This window comes from Equus przewalskii, chromosome 9 (genome assembly GCF_037783145.1).
Source record: "Equus przewalskii isolate Varuska chromosome 9, EquPr2, whole genome shotgun sequence".
NCBI lineage: Eukaryota > Metazoa > Chordata > Mammalia > Perissodactyla > Equidae > Equus > Equus przewalskii.
Genome location: NC_091839.1, coordinates 71779306 through 71799971, shown reverse-complemented (window position 1 = coordinate 71799971; position 20666 = coordinate 71779306). Strand labels below are relative to the sequence as shown.

Sequence of the window (20666 nt, the reverse complement as noted above, 5' to 3'; positions counted from 1 at the left end):
TGAGACATCTGAAGAATCTCAAAGACTGAGTATAACAGTTACCCACAAGACAGAGCACAAACTGAAGAACAGCAAAAACCAGAGTTATGGGTTAAAGGTGATGAAAAGGTCCTGTCAGGATGGTATCAGAGTCCTGTCCCATGGTGCATTGAGGTACACTCAGACTCCAGGTAGAAAGTGGCTTTCCTTGTCGAAACAGCTTTCCAACACCCTCTCTTAACCAGACTGCCGTAAGATGCTGCTCCCCAGAGCAACACAGCCTTCTTACAAACCATTTCCGAATTTTCCTTAGAATGCTCAAACAACAGTATCCTGCATGAGAGTAGAAGAGACTCACTTTAAATCAGAGCCTTCTCAGCATTTCATCCTTAAAAAGATCAGTGGAATTCAGAGTGGGTAAATTGAAGGAATAGAAAATAAGACTAAGTTAGCACCATAGAGTGGAAAAAAAGAAATGAAAGATCATTCTGCTACATTGAAGCCATCCTGTGAAAAAGAACTTGTGCCTTAAATATATAGCAAGTACAATAAAATTATCAGCGTTGTAAAAACAAAACAGTATATAGTACAACTCACATTATCGTAAAGCCTAACTAGAAAGGGAAAAGGACCACCTGCTTGTGAAATGCTTTAAGCGATTTTTTAAATAAAAATTCAACCATTAATATGAAGGAAAACTAGCATTCCTGCAGTGGTTCTCAGTCACAAAGTGCTTTGAGGCACATGGGGATTATCATAATTCCTATTCACACCTGAGGGAGTCCAGTCTCTGAGCAGCTGCCTGCAACCAGGCAGCTGAGGGGGATGACCTGCTGGCTCTGGACTCGCTGGGCTGCCTTAAACATCACGTACCAAGCATCCTCTTGGGTGTAATCTATGGAACACAATGATGAATGAGAAACAAAACTGAGCCAAGACACAGTGTTTTTCCTCTCGAATTTCACTGTCTCCTGGAGAGCTAAAATTGATCAGGAAAGTGACAGGAAGTTGTGTTCAAATTGCAGGACACATGAGGGATGCTCCGAATTCAGTCAGATACTGCATGTCTGTTAAGACTGAGTGGTGTGAAGAATATGAAGGAATTCAGGGTTATATCAAAGGTCTTGACAGTTGGGTGGAAAGTACATTTACATTTTGTAAGAGCCAGAAAAATACAAAACCCAATCAAGCAATGTGGAGGCTGCAGGTTTCCCTTTAGAAGTCATGGAGCTGTGGACACAGTAATTATAAGTTCAGATTATTCACCAGGGTCACCAGTGGGCATCCAGGCAACCTCCGGACCCAAATCTCTGGTCCTTGTGCAACCTCAAGTGTACTCGGAAAGCCATCTCCCTCTGCTGGAAAGGAAGCTCAGATCACTGAAAAATGTCTGTGCAGAGTACCAATTCCAGAGAGAAATAGAATCATCCACAACCTCCACATTTCACATCCCCACTTTGCCAATTTATCATTTTCCTTAGCATTTACCAACATCTAGTACACAACATCTTTTATTTTATGTTGTTTACTACTTGCCTCCTAGCTAGAATATGAAATTCCCGAGGGCAGAAATTTTTATTTTGTTTGCTCGCATTTTTCTGGAGCCTAGAAGAGTGCCTGGCACATAGATATTATAAATAATTATTGACTCAAGAAATGAGTGAATGAAGAAATGAATAAAACCAAAACCATAACTGGTGTTTTTGTGGGGAGGTATCTGGATGTTTGGTATTCTATATTAAGATCGAGAGAATTTGGTCTATTGAGATATTATCAGGCTTGTAATTACAATTTTAAATGTTTAATTATGTAACATTTAAATGTGAGTTTTAAGTGGAAATCCTACTAAATTTGTAAGTAATATTAGAACATTTAAGAGAATCTTAGATTTACTATATTTATATATTTAATTTTTAGATTTATTAGATTTAAGTACTTGGGAAGGGCGGTCAATTAGAAAACTGAAGCACTTAAATACGAAATTGAGGGGCTGGCCCCGTGGCCGAGTGGTTAAGTTCTCGCGCTCCGCTGCTGGCGGCCCAGTGTTTCGTTGGTTCGAATCCTGGGCGCGGACATGGCACTGCTCATCAGACCACGCTGAGGCAGCGTCCCACATGCCACAACTAGAAGGACCCACAACGAAGAATATACAACTATGTACGCGGGGCTTTGGGGAGAAAAAGGAAAAAATAAAATCTTTAAAAAAAAAAAATACGAAATTGAGTACATCTGCTAAATTTGTATATCAGTTAATATCGTACTATTTGACGATCACATTATTCAAAGTTCCTTTAAAAGTAAATATTAACATTTACTAATTTTATGAATAGAATAAGATTTGCAAGCGGAACTTAAAAGTGTAAGTTTTCTGACTCTGACTTTAATGAAGAAAATGTTAACTTTTAAATTAAAAATAAACCTCCAAATGGTCTTTTCACAGGACATAGGTAAGAATCACCACAATGTGCTGCAGAAGGTGGAAAGCTGGATGTCGCAGAGAAAGGACCACAGGGCCGGCAGGCAGAACACCCCCGTTCTTGTCCCAGTGCCCCCACTTAGGAGAAACCAGCCCACGTCAATGGCCTGACCTCTTGGAGCGCTTACATCTATCAAATAAGGAGATCGTATGAGATCATTTATTAAGTACCTCCCAACTCTAAATTATGATGCTGCTCCTTATGGACATAAAACAGATTCAAAATGCTGTGGGAGTTGAGAAAAGAGGGAGATTACTTCCACTGGGAAAATCAGGGGCTCATTAGTAGCTGGGTGGGATCTGACAAGTCAAAATGAGCAGAAACAGCATTCGGAGTAGAGAAAACCATGTGAGCCAACGCTCTAACATGGGAAAGTAGAAAGTGGGTTTGGAAAATGGGGAGTCAGGGAAAATGTCCAGTGGTAAGCTAGCCATCAAGTCTGCTCAAGAGAGCCCCTCACTAATGTGTTGAAGAAGATATCTCATGCTCAAAAAGCTAACGTATTAGTAGCAGCCTTTACATTATCTGTTAGGAGGCTAGAGAGAGTTTAATAGCAGAAGGATAGTATTTACATAGGACCTAAACAACTGATTATCAAAATTATTATATCTATTTGTATTAAGATTAGATTCTACAAGAAGGATGTGCTTTTAAATCACACAGTAATTTCTTGGCAGCTTACTTAAAAATAAGCTTATACTACTTTACTAGTGTAAGGCTAATGAAGACGCAAATATTCATCTTACAGAATCCATCTTGAGGTCTATGAAACTGAAAGAATACCACCTAACCTGATATTTCTCTAGGAGACTTCCTCTGCCCTAAATTCTCACCAAAGCTAAAAATACTCTCCATCGAAAAGTCAGTGAAATTTGGAGATGAATGGATGCATATTCATCAATATTCAAACCCTAGCAGGCATCAGCGAGGACTTGGGGAGGGGGCACATTCAGGAAAGGAAATAAGCGTTTTTCAGGGTTAGTTCAGTCACTGCTTGCCGCATGCAAAATAACTCTTTTAAGCAACACAAGAATACAGACGTATTTTCTCATGAATCTCTATAAACTAGCTAAGGCGAGCAGCACATGTACATTGCACAAGAGAACGCCACCAAATTATTGTAGCTTCTTTTCTATAAATGAGACTTTCATCTGTCCAGTTACAATAATTTCAGCAGCTGTTGCCGATCCAGGTTTTCAACCGCACTGAACATCAGCTGCCCAGGCAGACCACTCTGCATGGGGTGGGCTGTGGCTTTCCCCCTCTCACCCCTCCTCCACCACGCTGGACCCTCCACACCAGGACAGAAACATGGGCACCCAGAGCACACGGTTCACTTGCACACGTCACACTGAGAGTTTAGGTATTTGCTCAATATTTGTTTCACGGAGACTGGGAGAAAGTGACTATCCATTTCTTTCTAAAATAGAAAGGTGTCCAGTGACCTCTTTTCTTTTGAGCTGTCCCACAACAAAACTCGATTCCCACAAAAATTCAAATGAGCAATGCAGAATTTACTAAAGAAACTACAGGGAAAGTAGGAGATGGTGTATAGCATTTCCTGGGAAGACACCATTAGAAGCATCTCTTGTCCTACGTTTCTCTCCTCGGCCTCCAGGCATCTCCTTCTCTCTGGCTCTATTTCTCTGTCTCCCTCCAGGGCTCAGTCTCCAGGGGTCCTTTCCTCCCCACTTCCCATATTCCCCCTTAATCTCCCCATATCCCCCTCACTCTCCTTTTCTTAAGAAGAGTCGCTTAGTTCTATCCCAACTTGTATTCTCATGTTGACATACCCGCCTCCTAAGCTTAATATCATCTTCAGGATTTCAGCACTGGGGACGACATTTTCTGACAGTGCAGGAGTACTGAGAACTCCTACTGTCACTCTCACACTTCTTAATTTGGGGAGCTCTAATGAGAAGTTACAATAAAATTTTTAAAAAACTATTCATTTCTTATAAAACGTGAAATGTCCATTCCCCATTATAACAGGGTTATATATGATATTATCTACTCAATACGAATCATTCATTCATCACGTTCCCCACATGTATTTACAGAGCACTTTCTATGAACCAATCATTTTCTAGACACTGGGAACATGATAATAAAGAAAACAGTCAAAGTCCCTGCCCCCAAGGAGCTTAAATGCTTGTTGGGAGAAAAAAGAAACAAATAATTAAGCGTAATATAAAATGCCATAGTGGTATGAAGAAAAACAAGGCAGAATGAAGGGGATAGACCACGATGGGGTCACTTATATATATATGCATGTATGTATGCATCCACATACATACTAAAAGTTTTCATTGTGCCTTATTTATTTTTTGAAACATCTAAAATAGCAAGAGCAGAAATCGGCACTTGTCATTAGAAGCATTTCAGAATGCTCAGCAATCTCAAGCACGCTGCTAAGCAACAGACACCAGGATCCTCACAGCCCTGCCACCCAGAACACACACCTTTCTCCACTGGCTTTGCCATCCTTCAGCAAGGCTGCACTGTAATAATCACCATCCCAGCCACGAGAGACCAGAAATAAGATCTGCTAACTGAAAAGACAAGCCCCGATGATTTGTCAAATGATTATGAGAGAAGCAATGGAAACGTAAGCAAAAAATTCAACCCGCTCATCCTCGACACGTGCCCAAACAATGAACATTGCTTTGTACGTCTGCTATGTGCACCTTTAAACTTACATTCAAGTAAATAAAGAAGGATGAAAAGAGCAAACGTTCAAAATATTTACCCTCCTGTTAGCAAAATTTCAGTGTGCGCTAGTAGGTAAAATTTGTGCTTCAGCAAAGAACGTTGCATGGGGGCCAGATGTCCAAATTCCATCAACTTATATATTTATTTCTATCTTCAACTTACTCATCTTTCCTTAGCTCCAGAAAGCTATTTTTAACTTTGTGGTAGGTGGTATACAAAATCCAAAACATTTTCTGATAAAAGAATGCATTAAAGATAGTAGCTTGACATGCAACTGCCACAACAAAAATAGGATGGTAAGCTCACGAAGAAAGGACTTTGGTTCAATCAACTGTTTCCCCAACACTCAGCACAGGGCCCTGCACAGGGGGTGCTCAATGCACACTTCATGAGAAATCAGGAAATGAATCTCTCCTTTCCTGTTAGCTGCCAAAATAGAACCAAGCAGTGTCACAAGCACTTCACATGCATCGCCTCAGTCAATCATCTCAAAACTCACCGGGCAGCCACCACTTTCACCATTTGTAGACGAGCAAACTGAGACTTAAGTAAGTTAAAGGTCACAAAGCCAAGAAGTGACTGAACTGGGACAAGAATCCAAATCTTTGTGACAACATCCATGCTCTCCAGCACTAGGCTGGAGTCCCTTCCTATGACAGAACCTTTCTATTTCCTTCCTTTTGACTTCTCCTCACATGACCACAGGCATCTCTTCTGCCTGGAGAAACCGCTTACGTGGGTATACAGTCATTCTCTAAATGAGAAGCAGCAGCACCTAGAATAAAATTTTAGGAATTACATTAGAAAATGGAAATATCTAACTTGGCTGCAAACTTCCCACATGGAAATGGAAGCAAACCCAGTTCAAGGGACAACAGCTTAACATATATACATACACACGTGTTATAGCTCACCCCAACCCCACCACACACCCAGGGACCCTCACCATTTCCCTTCCCTGCTTTTTGTCCTTTTTTTAGCAGCTATTTCCCTCTCATACGCTATATATTTTACCTAATGTGTTTTGTTCATTGTCTCTTCCCACCCCTCCTAAATCTAAGTTCCACATACATATATACACATATGTGTGTGTATATATATATTTTATTATTTTTTTAAAGCAACATGTGATGAAAGAATTTGAGTAAGCCTCTCAAGAAAGAGCTAGTTAAGACTCGAAGGGATCTGGTCCAACCCTCTCAGGTAAGACATGAGCAGACAGAGGACCTGAGAGGCAAGTGACAAAAGGTGGCAAAGCAGAGGCCAGGACCCAGGCCTCCTAGCTCCCAGGCCAGTGCCCGCTCTCTACATCATGTTGCCTCCCAAAAGGGCTTCATCAAGAAACAACAGAAAACTACTAACTACCTGGAGAAAAATTTAGATTTATGTTGGGGAGGACAACCACGGCCTCTATAAATCCTTCCTTGGACCATGTGCCTGACTCGAAGTGGAAAGTCCTCTGGCCTAAATGACTGAGTCAGTGCAGCTTTGTCAATTAGGGAAGAGAGGAGAATGGGGCACAGATCAATGGGGAGGGTGGACACTTTCCTCCTTCTGGATTCCTCCTGAGAGCATGCGCTCATGTCTCCACACCAACACACAGCAGCCAGGTAGCCACGGAATAAGAAGAGACTTGCTGACAAAGTCAGAGTGACATTCATGGGGATATGGGTGGACGGACTCTGGTCTTGTAAGAACAGCAAACCCCGGGCCAACTGGTCCTTTTTCTGGGGGAAGGGCTAGGGAATAGAACCCATGTTTTTATTTGACTATTTTGCTCCGATTATTTTCTTCACATTTATTTTTCCCATTCATGCAATACCTGACACTGAGCTGAGACAGCAGGAAGAGCCTGTCGATTTCAGTGGCGCATTAACAAGGAGGCAGCAGACTTTCCCAAAGATCGTAGTTCACTTCATTCATTTAATAAATATTGACTGAACCTCGACGACGTGTCAAGCTCTCTTCCAGGCGTTGGAGATTAAGCCGTGACACACCCAGTAAACTATCTCAGCCTCAGGGAACTTACATTTAGGGCGGGTGGGAAGAGACAATGAACAAAACAAGTAAGGTAAAATACATAGCATGTGAGAGGAGAATAGCTGCTAAAAATAAAAGACAAAAAGCAGAGAAGGGAAATAGTAAGTGTTCCTGTGTGTGTGGCGAGGGGACGAGGTGAGCATTCATCCAGAGAGGCCAGGACATGATGACCATGGCCAACATCTGCAGAGCACACAGCTGGCCCTCTGTCCCACACAGACCCTGCACGGTGTTAGGTGTCCACTGCTAGATCACAAATTACCACAAAGTTCAATGCTTAAAACCGCAAACATTCATTATCTCAGAGTTTCTGTGGGTCAGAAACAGCTGGTCTGGGGCCTCTCTCAGGGTCTCACAAAGCTGAGGTCAAGGCGTCAGCGGATGCATTCTCATCCAGAGGTCTGACTCAGGGGCAGTCCACTTCAAGGCTCCCTCAGGTTGCTGGCAGCTAGAGAACTGAAAGCCCTAGGTTTCTGCTGCCTTCCTCAGGTGCTAGAAAACACCCACCGTCTCTAGAGGCTGCCGGAAGTTCCTTGCCATGTGGGCTTGTCCACATGGCTACTTACTTCTGTGGGGACCTGAGGTTGGCCACCCCAAGATATGTCTCTTTGGCATCAGGATTATTTGAAGCTGATTGCTTTTGATAAACTGGGACAGGGAAGGAGGCTCTGAGGAATGGAACTTGCCCTTTGTTAGGACACATTTACATCTGTAAGGTAAATCTCTATCTGTAAAAGGTGCCTCCCTCTCTGTACCAGGAAGAAGAAAGGAGATGACCTTCTCTCTAGAAACTCTTAATCAATGCCAAAGGCAAGGACTTAAATCTGCATTTTATTGTGCTTCTCTGGTAACCTCCTGTAACTGACTTCCCTCCCCCTCCCAACTTTGGCATTTCTTTAAGGATTAAGCATCTTTCCTTAGGCTAGGAACTGATTGCTGCGCTCACCTGTGACCCCCCAGCTCCAGACAATCCACTTGCCTCCTGCTACGCCCACCGAGATAGCCGACCACTACCTGCTGTGTCCATCAGGCACTGTGCCGACAGGGCAATCTTGTGACTATTGTGGGAGGGACATTTCAATCACATGTGAAACACCCCGTTTGGGGGTATATAACCACTATGTGCACCCCACTTCTTCGGTGCCCTTTCTTCCTTCGGGAAGAAAGGCCCCGGGCCATGGTTCTTCATAAAGCTTTGTTTAATTTTCTCTTGCTATTCTGTCTCACGTGAATTTAATTCGTTCTCCGGCCAGACAAACCCACATTTGGGGAGAGGAAATGTCCTCCTCCCCTACACTTCATCAACCCACAAGGAGAGTCTCCGTCTAGTCTGCTAAGACAGAGTCTTATTGAAAGAACATCATCAAGGGAGTAACATCCCATCAAGTATGTCTCATTCCATTAGTTAGAAGCAAGTCACACATCCTGCCTGAAACCCAGGGGGAAGGATTATACAAGGGTAGGAATACCAGAAGTCAAGAATCACTGGGGGTCACTTGAGCGTCTGTCCACCACAGGCACCATTCGGGGCGGGGGGGGGGGGGGGTGCTGCTTCATGCACGTGTATGTGGACAACCTCACCCAGAGAGTTCACATCAGAATTCTCGGAGAGTGTGCATCAGTCATCGGAGGGTCTGTTAAGACAAAGACAGCCCACCCCCAAAGGTTCTGATTCACCAGGTCTGCGATGGGACTTAAGAAGTTGCATTTCTAACAAGTTCCCAGGTGAAGGTGACGGTGCTGGTCAAGGGATCACACTTTGAGAATCATACTCTAGCCTGTATGTCTGACCCACTCACACTGCCACCCCCAGAAACGGTGTCTCAGGATTAGGAATGTACATGTTGGCAGCATGGTCTGCCTATGGAAGGCACACACAAGCCTGGTGACACACTGAGGGCTGTTTCGGTAGAGAACTCTGGAGTCCCATGTATCCACGGTACGGTTTAAAAGAAGAAACACAGGTTCTAGGTGAACCTATAGACTACACATTCGGGACAAGGGTCAGACAGAAGAAGGCTAAAACAGGGCCCTCTAAAGTCGATGGCTTAGGATAGGTGTCAAGAATTGTGAAGGGTCAGATTTTGCCCTACTTGCAAGCAAACAAATAAGCCTGCCAGTTTCAGGGATGCTGGCAGAAGACACAAGACTCCTGGGTCACAGAAAAAAGACAATTACTCACAGCAATAGCAGTAGCCATAGTAACATCATTGCACCAGTTCTCGGAGCCCTAATTCCAAAAGGGTGACGTGATGAGGGCCAGATGCTGCCTGTTTACACAGCACAGAGTGTTTCAACAGAGTAACACCGAGCTTACGAAGCCACAATGTGATATACGGGTTGCCAGCAAATCTGCCCAAGACCTGGTCCAGAGGGAGACCTGATCTTTATTATCCCGGACAGTAAATCAAGCTGCCCCTAAGGCAGACAGTCTCTACCTTCCGGGGCTGCTTGCTATGCAAATGTCCTTGGAAAGCTAGAGCAGAGGAAATGAGCTGTTCAGGCCTTTGCTCAGAAGACCAGTTGTACAGAAACTTGAGAGACCTTTGGAGAACTGTCTCCTGATGACAGAGCTCCAGTTGCCGGGTGTGAGGGTAACACAGGCCAGCAAGGAGGACGCAAGCGAGGCAGCTATCTGAGGAAGAGTTTGAGGCAGCGGGCTTAGTAAGTTGAAAGGCTCTGAAGAGGAAGCAAATGGAATTAACCGGGAGCGCATCAGGAGCTGGGCTCAGGGAAGCAATGGTGAGGAACGACAGATCACGCAGCAGCACCCTTGTGGCCACTGTAAGGACTCTGCCCTTTGTTCCGAGTGAAATGAGGAGCTCCTGTAGAGTTCTGAAGGGAAGAGTGGCATGATACTATGTGTTTTGAGAGCATCATTCGCTCCAGTTACCACGTTGGGAAGAGACTGAAGTTAGACCAGGGCCCAAGCAGGGAAACGAGCGAGGAAACTCGTGCAGAACCCTGGTGAGAGATGATGCGGCCTGGACCAAGGCAGTATCAGCAGAGGGGGTGGGAAGGTGCACAACTCTAGATATATTTTGAAAATAGAAATTGCGTGACAGCCTGGCAATGGGGTTCGATGGGAGAAAATCAAAAACCAAAAACCTCTTGGGGGAATAGGTTTGGGGCGTTTGCATTTGAAATGGAGTTGCCATTAACTGAGGAGGGGATAACTCTGGGAAAACTAGGGGCATTTTGTAGGAAGGAGACGAGAAGTTCAATGTTAGATACGTTAAGTTTAAGATGTTTATTAGACATTCATGCAGGCATATCAAGTGGGCCATCTGAAGTTGCGGGGGGGGTGGGGCAGGTTTAGGTTGGGAAAATAAATTTGGGAGTGGTAGGGGTATGGATGGAATTTAAAAGCACGAGTCATGAGGAGCTCACCAAGAGAGTGAGTACAGATGGCAAGCAAAGGAGACTGAGGCAGGGCTTGGGAAGAAGGGAAAAAAAGAGAGGTCGGTGTCCTGGAAACCAAGAGCTCCAAGGAGGAGGTAGTGAGCAACTGTGCCAAGTGATGCTGGTAGGCCAGCTAATAAGATGAGGACTGAGAACTAACCGCTGGATGTTTTTTAAAGAGGAAGAGCTAATTTTCTCTTTCCTCAAATCAAATGGAACCCAATCTCAAAGCCATTACACAGGACCATTACACCTCCACCATATATAACAGTTCTCATTACATTAATCCAAAATATTTATTTTTCCTCAGTCTTGGGGAAGGGATAAGAAGAACAGACAAAAATCTGAGAAGGACAGAGGCCAGCTCTGCAGAGGCGGGCATGGGGCATCACCGCAGAGAGGAGAGGACACTGAGGCCCTCTCAAGTCAAACAGACACTGGCGGCAGGTTCTTTCTTTTCCCGAGGTCAGATCTCCACAGGGAGGTAGTTTTGTACTTTTATAGGTTGTGAATTCCCAGGTCACTGGAAATCAGCATATTTAACTGTAAGTACACAAAATGTGGGATGAAGCTAAATTATATAAATGGGGTTGTGCCCCCCATTAGCAAAGGTCATAAAAAATTATATTCATCTCTAATTGTAAGATTTGGGATGGCAGGATATAAAATGCCAGTGCTCGATACCACTGATCTATTTGCCCAGATCTCTTAATGAAGGAAGTCACACCCCAAAACATAGTCAAAAGAATTTAAGTCAATGGCGAGGGGAGGGATATTGTGACTTGAATTCTTCTCAAATGAATAGCTGAATCTTTTTTCAGATGTAGGTTTTACCTCTGTTTACTATTACTCAGCCCACCTCCTTTTTTTTCTCCCAATACCATCATGCATTCCTTAATGATGGGAATCCATTCTGAGAAATGCATTGCTAAGGATTTCACCATTGTGCAAACATCACAGAGTGTACTTACACATAGATGGTAGAGCCTACTACACACACCTAGGCTGTATGGCACTAATCTTATGGGACCACCATCATAGATGCAGTCTGCCGTTGACTGAAAAGTCACTATGCGGTGCCTGACTGAACAAGATACGCTTTTCAAATACATTAGATTATTTATTTGTAAGTACAAGGGCTGTCCTCCCTCCTTTGTGGATGCCAAAACCACTTCTGGAATGATGGGGCCAGGTTCTTCTCCTGTACGCAAGAGAACCTGTAACGTGCATGAGTTAAGCACTGCCACGAAGTAACCACCTACTTTCTGGCTGGTGGATGCTCCCCTCACGTCTTCTGCGTGCATAGTGCAGATTTTTTCAAACAGCAAGATCATATTTCAAAAAATTACTGAATGTGTGTTCTTATGTCTATACATCCTCTAAACTGTCACCATGAAAAAGTGGAAGTCCTTATCCCCAGAGCCTGCTTCCTTCTTTCAGGGGCAGCGTCATGGAGAGCAGGCTGTGGCAACTGATGCAGCAGCTCATGAGTAATTGGAACCATGTCTGGTACACAGTAGGCCCACAGTAAGTAGATATTTTCCTCGCCAGTAATGCCCTTTGGGGATTGGGGAAAATACAAGAAAGTAGAGAGTGGTTACAAGCGGCTTCCAATCACTTGAAAGAAACTGTGCAGGAAGCACAAATATCTTGAAACTTCCATTAGGAGCCCTGGGGTATCTAAAGAGGAAAAACAGGGTCCAAACACTTCAGTTTCCTCCTGGCCTGTCCTAACTGTTCAGTAAGTGAAACTGTCTTTCCATGATGTCTTCATGTAGAAATGAATCCATTTTGGAAGCCAAAATGTTGGAAAATATTTATAGACAATTTTCTTTTCAGTTCTCATTATTGCTACTCTCGGCTCATTCATGGACAGGGGGAAATATCCGTGGGAAAAAAATACAACAGCCAAAGACTCTGAAATTGAGAGATTTGAAGAGATCCCCTCCTACCACCCCCATCCCAATTTGTCTTTTTCTTTTGAATGAATCAAAATCAAGCATATTTTGAATGATCTGCTTCTAGGATTCTTGACAAGTCACTCTTGCTATTGACTGACAAAAGAAATGTCTAATTATAAGAAAAACGCAGATTGCAACTGCCAAGGGGCTGGAGGATTCTATGTTTCAGATATACATCAGCGAAAATGTAATTTGTGTAAAGTACAAATAACCACAGGTAACTGGGGATGAGGTGTAACATACACACACATTTCCCCGGCATCATACATTATCTGGCTACAGCACAAACAGCAAAGTGCCAGATCTTTGTCTTTTGAGAATAAAAGCAATATCTTAGTGATGATGGGGTATTCTTGGAGATTTGTGGTTTTATTCTGGGAATTTTGCTTCCTCTCCATCAAAATGCAGTATTTATGAATGACTCACATTGTGAGAAACTATTTAAAATTCATCTTTCTTGTAGGACCCAAAGCTTTCTTTTAGCCAACTCAAATTCATTAAAATGTTCTGCTGCCTTCCCTAGCACATTAATGATGATTCTTAATTTGATGCATACATTTTAAATAAATTATACACTTAAATGTTCAATGAAAAGCAGAATGACAGGTTTGAAAATCCATAATTTGGGGTCATCTTTATGTGTTCTTAAATGCATCCTAACCCAGTAAATTTAACAGGTGGCTTCAAGGTGTTCCTGGGGACAGTCCAGAAGGGTGAACGTCCACATGTATGGAGAGCAAGCCAGGCTGATAACCGAGGCTGAAGCCCTGTTGTTCACTTGCCACGTTAGACCATAAAAATTTAACACAGAGATGCTACAGCAGCTTAAGGACAAATCCTCTGACTATTCATTTTTCCCACTAGGTACCTTCTTAAAGTAGGTATTGTGCTAACATGCTTGGGAGATGGTTAAATAAATATAACATATTCGTAGAAACAAGTAATTATATCACTCATGAGACTATAAAAATCTTTCTTTTTCAGGTCCTCATTGAGATTAGTCCTTTCAGACAGCATCTAAAGAGTACAGATCCTACTTTCCGGAAACAAGCACGCGGATCCTATGCCTTTCATTTATTTGCAAGTCCTGAGATTAGTGGACATGGATGAACACCGAGTGGAATAATATATCTGAACCATTCCACATTTTAACTGGCTTTTTCTCATGGCTAGTAATAAGGTTCTACACCAGTTCTAAGAATTACATATCCTATGAATTCTACAGAATTCTTCATCTCGAAAACATAACTGAAACAGCAAGCTGTTGATTACATGAGCACCCGCTCCCCAACTTGCCATATTATGGGGCTTATTCTTGTAGACCTTAGGAATTCTGGATCATATTCAGATCAAGACCCTGCCCATATGTGAGATGGACAGTACAATTAAATCCTGCCCTTTTAAAACCCCTTGACCATATAGAATATAAAGTAAAATCTATTCTTTGTAACTTTGCACACTGACCACGTATGCATGCCAATTTCAGGAGATGATATAGAATAGTAATTGAAATCCCAAGATATGAAGTCAAACTCTCTGATTTCAAATCCGGGCTCCAACACGTCCAAGCTGCATGAGTTGGAGAAAGCTGTGTAACTACTCTGCCATTCAGTGTCCTCATCAGTAAAACGAAAATAACACTACCTTCCTTGTGACTCTGTTGTATTCATTAAATAACACGATTTTTTTTAAGTGCATAACATGGTATCTGGCATTGAAAAAAACCACTAAAATATTATTGTTATTATGACCATCAACGTGAGTTAGTTCTAATTAGCACTCTAGTACTCCAAAAATCCCATTGAGACGGAAACGTCATTTCATCAGTTCCATGTGCGTTACCCCTAGGGATGACTCTTCTTTGCTGCCCTCCCTGGAAAGATGACCCACGTCAAATTCATCTCTGCTTCCTGTTAGTATGTGTTGCCCAGCACACACAGAGGGACAGTGTAGTACAATGGGGAAGCTCATACTCAGGACTCAGATGGACACGGAGCTGAACCCTGCCTTCCTCGCCTTCAGTTTCTCTGCCTATAAAATGAGTTAAAAGTAACAGTATCTATCTTACAGTGTTATTATAAGGATTCAATGGGATAACACATGGAAAGTTCTTGGTATATGCCACTAAAAGCAACAGCAAACATTTACAGAGTCCTGACCACGTGCTAGGAACTGTTTTAAGCACTTGGCTTGTATTAAGTCCTTATATCCTTGTTACAATCCTACGCCATAGGCGTTATTATTATCCTCACTTTACAGATGAGGAAACCAAGCCCCAAGTAACCTGTTCCGGGTCGTATTAATGGGAAGTGACAATGGCAGGATTAAAATTCAGCCAGTTTGCCTTGATTCTGGAATCTTAGCCACTACCCACCGCTGCCTCTCATAAGTAAGTGCTTGTCGAATATTTGCTATGACTGCAATAATCAATAACTATTTGTTGAAATATTTAACAAACCAATATTTGCTGAAGTACTTGTTTATTATTTATGGTATCTCACTAAGTACCAAATCTTATCCTAGGCCACAAAAATGGACTCTCCTGCTATTAAGTTTTTTGAAACAACTTCTTAAATTCTGCCTACCCAGAGTATTAAGAAAATAAGGTGTATGTTAGGGAAGGCAATTCAGAAGAGGTTCCAATATCCGATAATATCTGTCATTTGTACAATTAGATTTTAGAAGAATTTGAATTGCAACAACAGTGTAAGATTTGCTGCAAATGATTGACTTCATCTAACGCACATCACGACCTACTTCAAAACTTTCATTTAGAAAGAAAATAAAACTAGGAAGTAGCTTTGAAGACAGTAAGAATACTCATAATAATATTTTTAAAAATCATAAATCAAAATGTACAACACCTAGCTCCCATATTTGGGGGTTTATGATTATATTGCCTGAAATATACAAAATAAATTTTTTCCGTGGGTAATCTGATTCCTACAATACAGGAGACTCGTGCTGCTGCTATTAGACAGGGGAAGGAGGGATTACTTTATCGTTTCATAACAAAAAACATACTTTGTTTACAAAGCAAGAATTTATTTTCCACACAATATTAATGAAAAGGATATAACTGTCTTCATTTTTCAAGAGCTTCATTCCTTGCTTCATTTTCTTTTCTTGTTATTTATTTTCTTTCACCTATTTCTAATTTACATTGTCTTGCAGGGTTTTATAGACCCATATAAACTGCCAGAAGTCTTCCTGGAACAATATGAGGGTACATAAATGTCCTGTGAGCAAAGCACGATGTCAGGTACATATGACATTTTCACTTGAATGGAATTTGCAAAAAGGTAGGATTAATCTGACATTTATTATTTTATGTCATTCATGCACTTCTGAGCATCTTCCTGAGTACAATGTTCAAATATAAAAAATAGTTACTGTAATAATGTCTCCCAAAGATGAGGTCCCAATCCTTAGAACCTGTAAATGTTACCTTACAGGAAAAGGGTCATGCAGATGTGATTAAGTTAAGGGTCTTGGGATGGGGAGATTATCTTGGGTTACCCAGGTGGGCCTAAGTGAAATCACAGGTGTCCTTATAAATTGGAGGCAGAGGGAGATTTGACATAGGCAGAAGGCAAGGCAGCGTCAGCACAGAGACTGACCACATGGGAGTGATGCGGCCAAAGATCGCCAGCAGCCAGCAGAAGCCGGAGGAGGGAAGGAATGGATTCTTTCCTAGTGCTTCCACAGGGAGCGAGGCCCTGTAGACATCTAGATTTTGGTCCAGTGAGAGCGATTTAGGACTTCTGGCCTCCAGAACTGCAAGAATACATTTCTGTTGTTTTAAACCACCAAATTTGTAGTAATTTTTTACAGCAGTCATAGGAAACTAATACAGTTATTAATCTATATATACAAGTGTTAAGTGGAAAGAAAACTTTCCTTTTAACATTAAAGACATTGAGAAAGACAAAAACAAAGTTATTTCCTAGAATAATGAAGTATTGAAAGGTCGTTTAAAGCGATCAGGAACTTTCTATTTTAAAGGACTGCCATATGTTTCAGGAAAATGCTACATTCCTAACCACATTGCCTCTCTAATATATCAATTATATGCAAGCAAAACTCTCTCATACCAGGAAAGCCACTGGGAACGTGAGCCTCCGGTGGGCCTCTCATTTCACACCTTCTCCAGCCCGCCTCCTTGAATCACTCTGCTCATAATCCCACTTCTGCGTTTTCCATTCTACGAACTTCCCAGAATGCCTTCTTGTCTTGCTAGAAGTAATCTATTCTTTCATAAAGTCAAATATTATATTTGGAGAATTTTACTTACAGAAAAGTTCCTAGCACCCGCTGCTCCGTTTATTGAACTATATATGCCAATAGTGTCCAGAGCACCTGGGTGGTCTCCTGGACAGGACAAGGGGACACCTCAGCAGCCGCTGCCTGCTTAACCTCACTCATCTCCACTGTCTCTAGATCAAGAGGCAGAAAGATAAGCCATCTCCATTCTAGATAATTCTAAAATAAACTGTGCCCATGGTAGAAAGTTGCACTTAGGAAAACATAGGGCTCTTAGAATCTAAGAGCCAATTTATTTAGCCAGAAAAATGTGCCAGATAGAAAGAAGATTTTCCCTTTAATATAAACTATAAACATTTTGTAAAAAGTTTTATTGGTTTTTTAATTGAGGTAATACTGGTTTCTAACATTATATAAATGTGTACATCATTCTTTTTTGATTTGTGTAGACTACACCACGTTCACCACCCAAAGACTAATTACCATCCATCACCGTCCACACGTGCCCAGTCACCTGTTTCGCCCTCCTGTCTCCCCACCTCCCCACTGGTAACCACCAATCCAGTCTCTAGGTGTCCTTGTTTGTTCGTCGCTGTTTTTATATTCCTCTTATGAATAAAAACATACAGTATTTGACCTTCTCTGTCTGACTTATTTTGCTTAGCACAATACAGCCAAGTTTTATTAAAAAGTTTTAGTCTTAAAGAATTTAATATGTCGGCTGCTTAAATGACAGGAAAAAAAAGAAGAAATCTGAAAAATGAAGAACTTAAAAGTAGCAGGAAAATGAGGATTTAAGATGCAAATATCATCCATCTGGCTGTAGAAGTGTAAACTTGGGTCAGCCTTGACCCACCCTCCTTCACATCCAATCCAAGTTCGTTTGACTTTTCTTCCTAAGGATTTAAGTCTATGCATTTTTCTCCTCCTGGCTGACAGTCACCCTAAATCAAGTCCCCCTAGGACAATGCATTTGCCTTTTAACTTGTCCTTCCCCCAGAGCTCAGGTTCCACCCAGCCATGAGCAGACGGTGGGGAAGAGTGGCAGAGGGGGCAGGGACAGGCAGGTGGGGACCCACGTTTTACCTTCCCCTTGAAAGTGGCAGGTTTTGAGTGGGAACGGGGCGCTCAAAGCATCAACTCTGCTACTCATTACCTACTTGATGTCAGGAGGAATTTACATTCTGTGACTGTTTCCTCTCTGTGGAATGAGAATAAGAACGCTACCCACGTTATGGAACTGCTGTAAAGAAGAAATGAGTCAACACACGTAAAGCACGAAGAACGGAAACAGGGGCACAGTAAACAATCTTCGCTTTGTGGATTACCACCTATTTGGCCTCAAGTTCTTCAGGCTCTCATCGCACTATGCGGGCCTCTTTCATAGCAGTAACACGCCTGCAATTTTTTTTTTAAATCAAGTAAGTATCAAACTAATGTCTGTCTCTTCTACTGTTAATTTCATGAAGTAGAAATCAAGTCTGCGATTGCTCCTCCAACCACGTGCTTGGCAAAGGAAAGCACTGGAACATTTTAAGTAAATCTCGCAAGTAAAGCAAACCAGTAAAGCTGACCAAAGACCCCAGAGGCTCCAATCCATATTTCAGATGTCTTCAGAATTGGGATGAAAATTTCCTACCTGCTGTGGCTTCTCTCCAACCTCACTGAATAAGAGAAGCACCTGGGAAGCCTTCAAATACACCCACGCCCAGACCCCAGAGATTCCAATTTGATTGGTCTGGAACTGGACAGAGCCAGTATCTAAGACTCGCCAAACAACTCTAAGCTGCAAGTCAGGTTGGAAAGCTCCAGTGTTGTTCCCACCTGTTTCGGTTCAGGAGGGAAGGCCTCCAAGCCGACCTGTGCTTTTCAATTTGACCAACTCAAAATCAAGCTTGCCCCCACCTTTGGCTGAATTCTTCTTTCCTATTAGATAATGGGGGGAAAAAAATACTGGAAGCTGGAAACGGCAGCTTTATGAGTAGGATCTTGGCTGATGGAACCAACGAGGACAGTTCGCGCTGTTCAGACAACTGTAATCCTGGCAGCAAATCTGTTGGGTGGCTCCAGGCCCCGGCACCTGCCAAACGGCGCTCATTCAGGACGCTTCCGCCCGCAGAGGGCGAGCGCACAGGGTCATGGAACCTCTTGCTCCTTTTTTTTTTTAATGGGCTTCTATTGATATAAAAAGCCATCACAGAATTTCCTACAGTGTAGAAGAAAGGTGGTGATAATTGTTTTAAAAGCTGAAAAAGGCTGAACTCGGCGACCCTTGCCTCCTTGGCGTTGCTCCCAAGATAGACTCGAGAGTCAGGGTCGTACCTCCCCGCCTCGTGCTCCGCATCCGCCCACCTCTGCTCCCTTCCACAACCCCTTTACTCCCATTCTAGCACGATTCTTCGGGATTCCCTAACCCTGGTCCGAGGGGGACCCCAGATAGGAGGCCGCCCTTCATAAAGCCGTCGCGGGCTCCTCCAGCGGGAGGCCCCCGGGAGCGGGGAGCCCGGCGGCCAGAACGCGGCCGGAGGCCCCGCGCGCCCGGGGGGCAGAGGTCGCTCCCCGGCCGTGGGAAACCGGGACGCCGGCGCTGGGCTGCTGGAGATCTGCGGGCGGTGACGCTCCCCTCGCCTCGGGAGGCGGTCCCCGCGCCGCAAGCCCCTCGCGCAGCCGGGAGACCCAGGTCTCCGCAGAGCCACCTGGGCGCGCGCCGCGCTCTTCCTCGAACTTGGGAGCTGCAGGACGCGAAGCCCCGCTCCCTCCTGGCTCCCCCGAGGGAAAGGGAACGGAGCGCGGATTCGCGACGCTGCACAACAGGTCCTTTGGGCACCCGCGAGGTTCGGGAAGCGGGGTCGACTGGCTGGGGAAAACGGTAGAGCGCTCCGTGGGCGCATTTCCTGCGAAGAGACCTCTCCCTCACTGGCCCCCAGCCCCGCCGCAAATCCTGAGTTTGGGGAGCAGGAATTACCCCCCCGGCGCGGGTAGGAGCAGAGTTGCGGACGCGTGGAGATGGCATCGATCCGCTGTGTCCGAGAGCAAAGTTAGGTGATGCAGGAAAAGCGCCTTTAGGCGCGCGCCAGGACCTGACCCTCAGGGCTGTCGGCGTCCACTCACCTTGTGCCTGCGCCTCCATGGTGGCCGACTTCGGGCTGAGCGTGGCGAGGACGCCCTGGCGCTTCGCAGACACGCAGGCAGCGGTGCCGGAGCTCAGAGCGCAGCTGGCCCGCCGCTCTCGCCCTCTTGCTGCGCGCGCCTCGCGCTCGCGGCGAGGAAGGGGTGGGGAACCGCGGGGCAGCCACCACTGGCCGCTTCTGGTTCCCTCCGCCCCTTCCAGTCCACCTGGCCCAGACCGAGCTGGGAAGGAGTCACCGCTGGCGCCACCTGCCGGCCGCGCTGCGCAGCGGGCCGAGGGCGCCCACTGCTGGCTCAGGGTGCGTGCTCGGACCCAAGAGCTGGCTGACCCGGCTGAAGTAGGCCCTGAGGTGGGCCATAGGCGCAAATGCCCTGGCAGAGAGGAAGGAGGGTGGGTTTACAATACTGAACCATCGCTCCTGCTGGAAAAGCAGACTTAGGTTCCTCTGACCCTCTGGTTCCAACATTTTTGTCAACTGATCAACAAATAACCCGGTGTTATGTGTGTTTCTGTTAAAAGATACTTTACTTAATATACAGTTGATTCATTGACATTGAGCTCATGGCCAACAGCGCTATACCTCATACCTGAATGAAACTTAATAAGCTTGTTTAACGTATACATTTTTTGCTTAAGGCACATACCAGCCTTCCTGCACTTAGGACACTAGACAGCTCTTCAGCACTATGCTTGGCGTCCATT

The 20666-nt window shown here is 44.1% G+C and overlaps 1 protein-coding gene across 4 annotated transcripts in view; it reads right to left on the bottom strand.

Moving 5' to 3' along the window:
• The window catches only part of TPD52L1 (TPD52 like 1), a 98986-nt gene extending 78754 nt beyond the window's left edge, over window positions 1-20232 (bottom strand). For 3 of the 4 annotated variants that reach the window (XM_008542814.2, XM_070556974.1, XM_070556981.1), the window contains exon 1: window positions 19946-20224. In XM_008542814.2, coding sequence (XP_008541036.1) covers window positions 19946-19964 — 19 coding nt within the window. In that variant the 5' untranslated portion in view covers window positions 19965-20224. Of the gene's footprint in view, window positions 1-19945 lie in introns of all 4 variants that reach the window. The other variant, XM_070556975.1, reaches the window with a different exon arrangement.
• Window positions 20233-20666: the final 434 nt, after the last annotated feature.